The following is a 12,087-nucleotide window of genomic DNA, read 5'->3' as shown; positions in this document are numbered from 1 at the left end:
AGGCCTTTAGAGCACAAGATGAACAGCTCATCTCTTTGTCCTCTCTCTCTTGCTCTTGCGCTTGCTCTCTTCAGATCAGCTTCTATCTAATACCTTCATTGGCCAAGACAAAGACTCCCCTGCCGTCAGTCATCTTCACAACAACAACCTACACCCTCAGAGCCACTGTGGGGCCAAGGCCAGCCAGGACCTGTCCCAGGCCCACAGTCTTCAGTCCCAGCTCAGCACACTGCATCCCCACCACAGCAGTATCCAGCCCAGTACCCTGCAGCCAAGCAGTTTGCAGCCCACAGGCCCCTCCAAGCACAGGCTCTCAGCAGGGCTCTCAGCGGAGCGGAGTTTCTCCTCAGAGGAGCAGCAGCCACCTCCCAGGTCCTCTGAGGGGAGCCTGACCAGCCTGAAACCAGCTGCCCAGCGGGTCTACACCATCACCAGGGAGGGAGGCATGCTAGGGGGGCGAGGCAGCGAGGAGAATCTGGAGCTGGAGGTGCTGAAGCAGCCTCTGTCCCCTCCTCCCTCCTCCAACCAGACCTCCTTTTCCAACCAACAACCACCAGGCAGCAAACATCACCGCGGCAACATTAGCCATGGCCCACAGGACCACAGGTCCAAGTCCCAGCCCCTGCAGAGCTCAGGGAGTGCCCATAACATCCGGGACTGGGTGGTGAGGAGGGGGGGCTCGCGGGAGGACTGCACCCCAGACTGTGTCACCTGCATCAGGGCCCCATGTCCGAGCCAGCGCTCCCTGGATCTGGAGACGTCCCCGCGAGACGGAGGAAAACAGAGGAAGAAGCTAGAGAGGATGTACAGCCAAGACCAAGGCAGAGACAGACGAGGCTCTGCTGAGGAGAGAGGTGAGGAGGAGGAGGATGATGATGACTAAATCAAATTCCACTTTATTTATATAGCACATTTCAGACATGAATGCAATGCAATGCACTTCACAGAAAGAAATGAAGAAATTTTTTCTTTGTTTTTGTTTTTTACTACACAAAAAACAAAAGAATAACAATAAAAACTGAATGACTAATAAGCACCCTAAGGAAAAGCAAAATTAAAAAGGTGTGTTTTAAGATCTCTTTTAAATATGTCCAAAGTGTAGCCAAAACCAAATTCACACTCTATCTATTTCATAATAAGTTGTACATTTATCATTTGCATGAAATAGAAAGAGACCAGTCTTAAAAACAAGTTCAGCATTTATTCTTGATGAGTACTGACCCAAAATACAAAGAACATTTCATTTTAAAGAGAAGATCAAAATGACGTCATCAGTTCTCACACTTTCTCCGATCCACACAATAGCACAGTGTCTTCAGGTCTGGAGATTGTCTTCTACTCCCCTCATAAAACAAACATTCCAATCTGTCTAAAAGATATACTCTTCTCCACTAATGGAACATCAAAGAACATTTTTATCTGCCTAAAGAGATATACTCTCCTTCTCCCTTAAACCCGCAAGGTACAGACAATCCATTCGTTTTACCTACATTTTCAGTCCTAGTTTAACAAAAAAAACATACATTTCATACCACAACATAATAGTATTAAAATTAAGGGTTCTAAATTAAATGTTTTCATAATTAATCATTTCAACTATAATTTCCTCCAACAGTAGACCAGACAGGAGAGCATTACAGTAGTCAAGCCTGCTTGTAAGAAAAGCATGGATGAGTCTCTGTATCAGCCTGATAGAAACGACTGCACCTTGGTAATGTTCATCAGGTGGTAAAAAAAGCTAATTTGGTCACATTCCAGATGTGAGATTTGAAATTGAGTTCAGAATCTAAAATGACACCTAGGTTTTTTACCTGGTGTTTTATCTTTATTGCTTTGGCTCCAATAATACAGTAAGAACCTCGGCCCGGTCTTGATTTAGCTGAAGGGAGTTGTTAGCCGTCAATATATTGCTCGTGTTTCTTGGCCCAAGCAAGTCTCTTCTTGTTATTGATGTTCTTTAGTCATGGTTTCTTTGCAGCAATTCTATCATGAAGGCCTGATTCACTCAGTCTCCTCTGAACAGTTGATGTTGAGATGTGTCTGTTACTTGAACTCTGTGAGGCATTTATTTGGGCTGCCATCTGGGGTGCAGTTAATTGCAATTTCTGAGCCTGGTAACTCTAATGAACGTATCCTCTGCAGCAGAGGTAACTCTAGCTCTTCCTTTCCTGTGGCGGTCCTAATGAGAGCCAGTTTCATCATAGCACTTGGTTTTTGCAACTGCACTTTTCCGTATTGACTGACCTTCATGTCTTAAAGTAATAATGGACTGTCATTTCTCTTTTCATTTTGACCTGTTCTTGCCATAATATGGACTTGGTCTTTTACCAAATAGGGCTATCTTCTGTTTCCCACCCCTACCTTGTCACAACACAACTGATTGGCTCAAACACAGTAAGAAGGAAATTAATTACACAAATGAACTTTTAACAGCTCACACCTTTTAATTGAAATGCATTCCAGGTAAAGCTGTCATCAAGGCAAAGGGTTGCTACTTTGAAGAATCTCAAATCTCAAATTGATTTTGATTTGTTTAACACTTTTTTGGTTACTGCATGAATCCGTGTGTGTTTTTTCATAATTTTGATGTCTTCACTTTAATTCTACAATGTAGAAAATAGTAAAAATAAATGCAAAAACATTGAATGAGTTTATGTGTCCAAACTTTTGACTGGTACTGTATATAAAACCCAAAATCAAACCTTGTGGAACGCCATATGTGATATTTATTTTCTCTGAGTTATGTTTACCAAGGGTGACAAATACTGTAACTCTTGACCGCTTAAATAGGTCCTAAACTAATTTAGAACAGGACCAGAGAGGCCAACCCAACTCTCCAGTCTGTCCAGAAGGACATCATTGTCAACAGTGTTGAATGCAGCATTTAAATCCAAACGTACAGAAAGCTGTAAGGCTGTCTCACAACATTTATCTAAAATGAACCCTATAAATAGCACTGTTGGGAGATTTAGAAAACCATAGTCTAGCAATCAACAATATAATATACTTTTATCTTTAAATCACAATCTGTAGATACCATGTGATTAGACAGGTTCAGAATGTATGTAAAACATCACAGCACAGATTAAAAATACATGGCACATGGAAATCATAAAATGGTGGTTTACGGAGATAGATGGGATGGACTGAGAGTAGCTAAGGGGTGGATTTAAAAGCTCATGTTCTAGAATAGTTATGACTGAAAACACAAAGGAATATTGTACAGTATAAGTACTATCTATCCAGATGTGATGTAAACTCAGCAAAAAAAAGAAACATCCCTTTTTCAGTACCCTGTCTTTCAAAGAGAATTCATAAAATCCAAATAACTTCACAGTTTATTGTAAAGGGTTTAAACACTGTTTCCCATGCTTGTTCAATGAACTATAAACAATTAATGAACGTGCACCTGTGGAACGGTTGTTAAGACACTAACAGCTTACAGACGGTAAGCAATTAAGATCACAGTTATTAAAACTTAGGACACTAAAGAGGCCTTTCTACTGACTCTGAAAAACACCAAAAGAAAGATGCCCATGGTCCCTGCTCATCTGTGGGAATGTGCCTTAGGTATGCTGCAAGGAGGCATGAGGACTGCAGATGTGGCCAGGGCAATAAATCGCAATACTGTGAGATGCCTAAGGCAGCGCTCCAGGGAGACAGGACGGACAGCTGGTCATCCTCGCAGTGGCAGACCACTTGTAATAACACTTGCACAGGATCCTTCGTGCACACTCATCCTGACGTAACCCTCCAGCATGACAATGCCACACACCATACTGCTCGTTCTGTGAGTGATTTCATGCAAGACAGGAATGTCAGTGTTCTGCCATGGCCAGCGAAGAGTCCGGATCTCAATCCCATTGAGCACATCTGGGACCTGTTGGATTGGAGGGCTAGGGCCATACCCCCCAGAAATGTTCAGGACCGTGCAGGTGCCTTGGTGGATGAGTGGGGTAACATCTTACAGCAAGAACTGGCAAATCTGGCACAGTCCATGAGGAGGAGATGCACTGCAGTACTTGTAAATGCAGCTGGTGGCCACACCAGATACTGACTGTTACTTTTGATTTTGACCCCCCCTTTGTTCATGGACACATTATTCCATTTCTGTTAGTCACATGTCTTTGGAACTTGTTCAGTTTGTCTCAGTTGTTGAATCTTGTTATGTTCATACAAATATTTACAGGTTAAGTTTTCTGAAAATGAACGCAGTTGACAATGAGAGGACGTATTTTATTTTGATGAATTTACAATAAAAAGCCTGTCTCTGTGGGGGGTGGAAACAAAACCAAATTGACGTTTTTCAAAAATACAGTTGAAAAAGCATTTAGGTGTCTTTGTGTCTCTTTATTCCCATACCTTGTCCCCTGTGTTAAGACTCATTTGCGGTATAATGTTTTTCTCAAACTCAAAGCACATTGTGTGGAGAAGGGTAACAGCTGACAGACAACAACTTTTGAAGTGTAATGTTGTGGGCTAAACTTCTGCTTTGTTTCCTTTGTTTGTAGAGGACAACCCTAATAGCTGGTTCCCCAAAGAGAACATGTTCAGCTTCCAGACGGCTACCACAACAATGCAGGCGTGAGTATAGGATACCAGATATAACCTCACCATTCTGCTCCACTCCTACTGAACACGACATGGCTGCCTCAAAGAGTTCCGTGTGCTAATGATGGATGAGTTCTAGAGTGCCTCCCAAATATGCACAATATTCCATATACACAGTAGTTCTCAATAAAGGGAATAGGGTGCTTTTTGGGATGTAAACTTAGACTCCTTCACATGGCTGTGCCCTGGACACAGTTGGAGGCCAGTGGTTTTACAGGGGACAGTTGGAGGCCAGTGGTTTTATAGGACACAGTTGGAGGCCAGTGGTTTTATAGGACACAGTTGGAAGCCAGTGGTTTTATAGGACACAGTTAGAGGCCAGTGGTTTTAGAGGGGACAGTTGGAGGCCAGTGGTTTTATAGGACACAGTTGGAGACCAGTGGTTTTAAAGGGGACAGTTGAAGGCCAGTGGTTTTAAAAGACACAGTTGGAGGCCAGTGGTTTTATAGGACACAGTTGGAGGCCAGTGGTTTTATAGGACACAGTTGGAGGCCAGTGGTTTTACAGGGGACAGTTGGAGGCCAGTGGTTTTATAGGACACAGTTGGAGGCCAGTGGTTTTATAGGACACAGTTGGAGGCCAGTGGTTTTAGAGGGGACAGTTGGAGGCCAGTGGTTTTATAGGACACAGTTGGAGACCAGTGGTTTTAAAGGGGACAGTTGGAGGCCAGTGGTTTTATAGGACACAGTTGGAGGCCAGTGGTTTTAAAGGGGACAGTTGGAAGCCAGTGGTTTTATAGGACACAGTTGGAGGGCAGTGGTTTTAAAGGGGACAGTTGGAGACCAGTGGTTTTATAGGACACAGTTGGAGGCCAGTGGTTTTATAGGACACAGTTGGAGGCCAGTGGTTTTATAGGACACAGTTGGAGGCCAGTGGTTTTAAAGGGGACATTTGGAGGCCAGTGGTTTTATAGGACACAGTTGGAGGCCAGTGGTTTTATAGGACACAGTTGGAGGCCAGTGGTTTTATAGAACGCAGTTGGAGGCCAATGGTTTTATAGGACACAGTTGGAGGCCAGTGGTTTTATAGGACACAGTTGGAGGCCAGTGGTTTTATAGGACACAGTTGGAGGCCAGTGGTTTTATAGAACGCAGTTGGAGGCCAATGGTTTTATAGGACACAGTTGGAGGCCAGTGGTTTTAAAGGGGACAGTTGGAGGCCAGTGGTTTTAGAGGGGGACACATTTTATGTAATACATTAGATGACAAAGCTGGAAAACATTATCTAAATATTGACCGTCAACATAGTGAATACAATTGGTGTTCAATATTTTATTTAACATGGCAAGTCAGTTAATTAAGAAGAAATTCTAATTGACGGCCTAGGAACAGTGGTAGAACATAAGATTTTCACCTTGTCAGCTCTGGGATTCGATCTTGGAACCTTTCAGTTACAAGTCCAACACTCTAACCACTAGGCTACCTGCTGCCCCATATGAGGGTAAGAGGGTTTCAGCATTAAATATCCTTTATATATTTTTTAACACTTATTTATTTTATGTCAATATGTTTTTCTTGAAAATGTTTTGGCACCAAACTGGTGGCAGTTGTGAAAAAAGTAAATAGTTGGAACAGTTGCAGAGTTAATTGTATATAATGCCATTTTTGATTACATACTTTTTTCATTAAATAAGCTATTTTCTCTTGAACCGTATGGTCTATCCACTAGAAACGCGTGGACAATATGACACAGATATAAAACAAATGTACTATATATGAAAATATCTTTTTTAAGTTAAGTTATTCAAGTATACATGACTAAAGTTAAAATAGATTACCTGTTAATTAGTACTAAAGATTCGAGTAACTTTGGTAAGTTCAGGTAGCTTTACAACCCCATTCTCCACACACACACACACACACACACACACACACACACACACACACACACACACACACACACACACACACACACACACACACACACACACACACACACACACACACACACACACACACACACACACACACACACACACACACACACACACACACACACACACACACTTTCACCGCTGACTGCTTAATTATCACATGTCTGGTTGAACTAGTAATTATGGCCCACACACACATTCTGCCCTCCCAGCGCGCCTCTGTTGTTCTCCCTGCTTCCTCGCTCCACTCATCTATCTTCTCCTCTCCGGACGTCTCTCAGGATCCCACGCTCTCTCTCTCTCTCTCTCTCTCTCTCTCTCTCTCTCTCTCTCTCTCTCTCTGCTCCCTAGCTCCACTCATCTATCTTCTCCTCTCCGGACGTCTCTCAGGATCCCACGCTCTCTCTCTCTCTCTCTCTCTCTCTCTCTCTCTCTCTCTCTCTCTGCTCCCTAGCTCCACTCATCTATCTTCTCCTCTCCGGACGTCTCTCAGATCCCACGCTCTCTCTCTCTCTCTCTCTCTCTCTCTGCTCCCTCGCTCCACTCATCTATCTTCTCCTCTCCGGACGTCTCTCAGGATCCCACGCTCTCTCTCTCTCTCTCTCTCTCTCTCTCTCTCTCTCTCTCTCTCTCTCTCTCTGCTCCCTAGCTCCACTCATCTATCTTCTCCTCTCCGGACGTCTCTCAGGATCCCACGCTCTCTATCTCTCTCTCTCTCTCTCCCACGCTCTCTCTCTCTCTCTCTCTCTGCTCCCTAGCTCCACTCATCTATCTTCTCCTCTCCGGACGTCTCTCAGGATCCCACGCTCTCTCTCTCTCTCTCTCTCTCTCTGCTCCCTCGCTCCACTCATCTATCTTCTCCTCTCCGGACGTCTCTCAGGATCCCACGCTCTCTCTCTCTCTCTCTCTCTCTCTGCTCCCTCGCTCCACTCATCTATCTTCTCCTCTCCGGACATCTCTCAGGATCCCACGCTCTCTCTCTCTCTCTCTCTCTGCTCCCTCGCTCCACTCATCTATCCTCTCCTCTCCGGACATCTCTCAGGATCCCACGCTCTCTTGCTCCCTCTTTGACATCTGTCATTGTCTTTGTTTCCTTATCTCTCCATATGTCTCTATCACTCCGTTCCTCTGCGTCACCTCTCCTCTTACTTAGTACTCACTACTCTTGGATCCACATCTGGTGTCACAGGCCCTGTGTTATATTCCACAGATAGTGTACTTTGTTGACCGGTAAAAAGTACTGTACAATGTAGGGAATAGGGCGCCATTTGGGATGCGTACAGTGTCCTTGACTGGAATATCATATGATTAACAGCTAACCCTCCCAAGTGTACAGTATATCTGTCTGTCAAGTCCAATATTTATTACTGAAGTGTCTAACGTTTTTGTCCTCTCTTCCCTTCCCTCTCCACACGGCCTGCACCAACTCCTGCCTGCACCAACTCCTGCCTGCACCAACTTCTGCCTGCACCAACTCCTGCCTGCACCAACTCCTGCCTGCACCAACTCCTGCCTGCACCAATTTCTGCCTGCACGAACTCCTGCCTGCACCAACTCCTGCGTCTACAGAATATCGTGAGTAACATTTTTTTCTCCTTCCCTGTGCGCCTCAGACAATTTACTCTCCTTTTGACTCTTGGCTATCTATCGCTTCCTGTGCTACTACCGACTGTCTCCAGTGTCCTCATTAACCCCTATTAACCCCCTTGCCTGGCTGAGTGTTTGAAGTTATAGAAAAACATTACTGAGAATCCAAATCTCCAATGAATAAAACATTACTGAATATCAAAAGCTCCAATGAATAAACATATTCAACATAATGGGTCTAAATTGTAAATAAGCATAGATTGATTTATCACTAGATGGCTTTAAAAAACATCTTTATCGTCCACTAATAAAGATTTTCAATTGAACTGGTTTGTCTTACAGTATAGCTAGTATTATATTGTATTAATATATCGATCCAACAAGGCAGAATATATGACAGACAGAGTTATATAGAACAGTGAGTCAGATGAGATGGTAGCATAGTGTTCTGTTCCTCTGTACCAGACACAGCCAGGGTCATACCTCTATATATATATATATATATATATATATATATATATATATATATATACTGTATACACGCACACACACACACATCATTCTCTTCTATCTGAGTTCATTCAGTGCAACAAAAGGACAACCTTTCAGAAGGAACAGAGAATTGCCTACAGTAATGTACTAAAGTTACGCAATATTGTATTATACATACAGTAGGTGTAATGAAAAATCCACATTGTAGGTAGTGGATGAAGTAATTATACCACTAAATCAAATCAAATCAAATCAAATTTATTTATATAGCCCTTCGTACATCAGCTGATATCTCAAAGTGCTGTACAGAAACCCAGCCTAAAACCCCAAACAGCAAACAATGCAGGTGTAAAAGCACGGTGGCTAGGAAAAACTCCCTAGAAAGGCCAAAACCTAGGAAGAAACCTAGAGAGGAACCGGGCTATGTGGGGTGGACAGTCCTCTTCTGGCTGTGCCGGGTAGAGATTATAACAGAACATGACCAAGATGTTCAAATGTTCATAAATGACCAGCATGGTCAAATAATAATAAGGCAGAACAGTTGAAACTGGAGCAGCAGCACAGTCAGGTGGACTGGGGACAGCAAGGAGCCATCATGTCAGGTAGTCCTGGGGCACGGTCCTAGGGCTCAGGTCCTCCGAGAGAGAGAAAGAAAGAGAGAATTAGAGAGAGCATATGTGGGGTGGCCAGTCCTCTTCTGGCTGTGCCGGGTGGAGATTATAACAGAACGTGGCCAAGATGTTCAAATGTTCATAAATGACCAGCATGGTTGAATAATAGTAAGGCAGAACAGTTGAAACTGGAGCAGGAGCATGGCCAGGTGGACTGGGGACAGCAAGGAGTCCTCATGTCAGGTAGTCCTGGGACATGGTCCTAGGGCCCAGGCCAGTTGAAACTGGAGCAGCAGCATGGCCAGGTGGACTGGGGACAGCAAGGAGTCATCATGTCAGGTAGTCCTGGGGCATGGTCCTAGGGCTCAGGTCCTCCGAGAGAGAGAAAGAGAGAAGGAGAGAATTAGAGAACGCACACTTAGATTCACACAGGACACCTGAATAGGACAGGAGAAGTACTCCAGATAAACAAACTGACCCTAGCCCCCCGACACATAAACTACTGCAGCATAAATACTGGAGGCTGAGACAGGAGGGGTCAGGAGACACTGTGGCCCCATCCGAGGACACCCCCGGACAGGGCCAAACAGGAAGGATATAACCCCACCCACTTTGCCAAAGCACAGCCCCCACACCACTAGAGGGAAATCTTCAACCACCAACTTACCATCCTGAGACAAGGCCGAGTATAGCCCACAAAGATCTCCGACACGGTACAACCCAAGGGGGAAGGGGGGGGGGGAATCCAGACAGGCCGACCACAACAGTGAATCAACCCACCCAGGTGACGCACCCCCCCAGGGACGGCACGAGAGAGCCCCAGCAAGCCAGTGACTCAGCCCCCGTAACAGGGTTAGAGGCAGAGAATCCCAGTGGAAAGAGGGGAACATTTACATTTACATTTAAGTCATTTAGCAGACGCTCTTATCATTTTAGTGGTCCCTGTGCAGATAGAAGAAAAGGCTTCATCCCAAATGGCACCCTATTTCCTTTATAGTGCACTGCCCTGGTCAAAGGTAGTGCAATACAAATGGAATAGAGTGTCATTTGGGATGCACAGAGAGTGAATAGATTATACATGGGAGTTGTTCAGTATTCATAGATCTAGTTTAGACCTGGTTGTAAAGAAATCTATTGTGTCGTCTTAATAGTGATTGTTATTTTATACCACAGCATACAACAGTCTAGTTTATACACACACACACACACACACACACACACACACACACACACACACACACACACACACACACACACACACACACACACACACACACACACACACACACACGCACGCACGCACGCACGCACGCACGCACGCACGCACGCACGCACGCACGCACGCACGCACGCACGCGCGCGCAGCTCTCATCATCTGTCTGACTGATAATGTTTGAGCCTAGTGCATAGGACATGGATAGGACTCTGATAAATGCTGTCAGGCATGATGGTTGCTTCTTTTGGCACCCTGTCACAGCATATATCCATTTCAGAGGGAAACACCCACACTCTCAATCACTCAATCACTCAAACACTCACATGCACACACACAATTGGTGCAATGGATAGTTTCCTGTGTACTTGACCTTAGTGGCCCTGTTTCCGTCTAAGTTCTTCTCCTCTTGGTGTCTGATTGGTGGCTTGATAGTATCCTTGTGTGTGTCAGTTTGCAGTGTGTGTCAGATGGCAGTGTGTGTCAGTTTGCAGTGTGTGTCAATTTACAGTGTGTCAGTTTGCAGTGTGTGTCAGTTTGCAGTGTGTGTCAGTTTGCAGTGTGTGTATGTTTGCAGTGTGTGTCAGTCTACAGTGTGTGTCAGTTTGCAGTGTGTGTCAGTTTGCAGTGTGTGTCAGTTTGCAGTGTGTGTCAGTTTGCAGTGTGTATATGTTTGCAGTGTGTGTCAGTCTACAGCGTGTGTCAGTCTGCAGTGTGTGTCAGTTTGCAGTGTGTGTATGTTTGCAGTGTGTGTATGTTTGCAGTGTGTGTCAGTTTGCAGTGTGTGTCAGTTTGCAGTGTGTGTCAGTTTGCAGTGTGTGTCAGTTTGCAGTGTGTATATGTTTGCAGTGTGTGTCAGTCTACAGCGTGTGTCAGTCTGCAGTGTGTGTCAGTTTGCAGTGTGTGTCAGTCTACAGTGTGTGTGTCAGTTTGCAGTGTGTGTCAGTTTGCAGTGTGTGTCAGCCTGCAGTGTGTGTCAGTCTGCAGTGTGTGTCAGTCTGCAGCGTGTGTCAGTCTGCAGTGTGTCAGTTTGCAGTGTGTGTCAGTCTACAGTGTGTGTGTCAGTTTGCAGTGTGTGTCAGTTTGCAGTGTGTGTCAGTCTGCAGTGTGTGTCAGTCTGCAGTGTGTGTCAGTCTGCAGCGTGTGTCAGTCTGCAGTGTGTGTCAGTTTGCAGTGTGTGTCAGTCTGCAGTGTGTGTCAGTCTGCAGTGTGTGTCAGTCTACAGTGTGTGTCAGTCTGCAGTGTGTGTCAGTTTGCAGTCTGTGTTGTCAGTCTGCAGTCTACAGTGTGTGTCAGTCTGCAGTGTGTGTCAGTCTGCAGTGTGCACCATGTTTGTGTGTAGTGTACAACATTTACCTGTTCTGCTGGCTCTAACCCACTAGCCGCTGACTTGTTGCAACACTGTAGTAGCTAACCCTCTGTGACGTGGATCCCGTCTCACTAAAGCTCTATAACCCTGCACTCACACCCCCAGCCCCTCACCTCTGACCCCGTTAACACTGTGACATCCCAGCAGGGCATTCCGGGGCATTGCTGAGAGAAAGAGGAGGAAAAGAGAACAAGAGGCAACCGCTCCAGTAACCGAGACTGAGAGGTATGGTCCATGTCTGACCTGACTGTCCTGCAACTGTATGTAGTGCTGTAGTGTTGTTGTACCCCCCCCCCCCCCCACGCCCCAACAACCCCTGCACTGAGACACA

General features: G+C 45.1%; 1 protein-coding gene across 2 annotated transcripts in view; it reads left to right on the top strand.

Annotated features, from left to right (window-relative positions):
- The window catches only part of LOC124036519 (NMDA receptor synaptonuclear signaling and neuronal migration factor-like), a 77,467-nt gene that overhangs the window by 38,202 nt on the left and 27,178 nt on the right, over nucleotides 1–12,087 (top strand). For both annotated transcript variants that reach the window (XM_046351205.1, XM_046351204.1), the window contains exons 3-6: nucleotides 75–854; nucleotides 4,512–4,584; nucleotides 8,054–8,059; nucleotides 11,904–11,981. In XM_046351205.1, the coding sequence (XP_046207161.1) occupies nucleotides 75–854; nucleotides 4,512–4,584; nucleotides 8,054–8,059; nucleotides 11,904–11,981 (937 nt within the window). The remainder of the gene's footprint in view (nucleotides 1–74; nucleotides 855–4,511; nucleotides 4,585–8,053; nucleotides 8,060–11,903; nucleotides 11,982–12,087) is intronic.

This window comes from Oncorhynchus gorbuscha, linkage group LG05 (genome assembly GCF_021184085.1).
Source record: "Oncorhynchus gorbuscha isolate QuinsamMale2020 ecotype Even-year linkage group LG05, OgorEven_v1.0, whole genome shotgun sequence".
In the NCBI taxonomy this organism is placed as follows: domain Eukaryota; kingdom Metazoa; phylum Chordata; class Actinopteri; order Salmoniformes; family Salmonidae; genus Oncorhynchus; species Oncorhynchus gorbuscha.
This window is presented reverse-complemented; position numbering and strand designations above follow the sequence as displayed.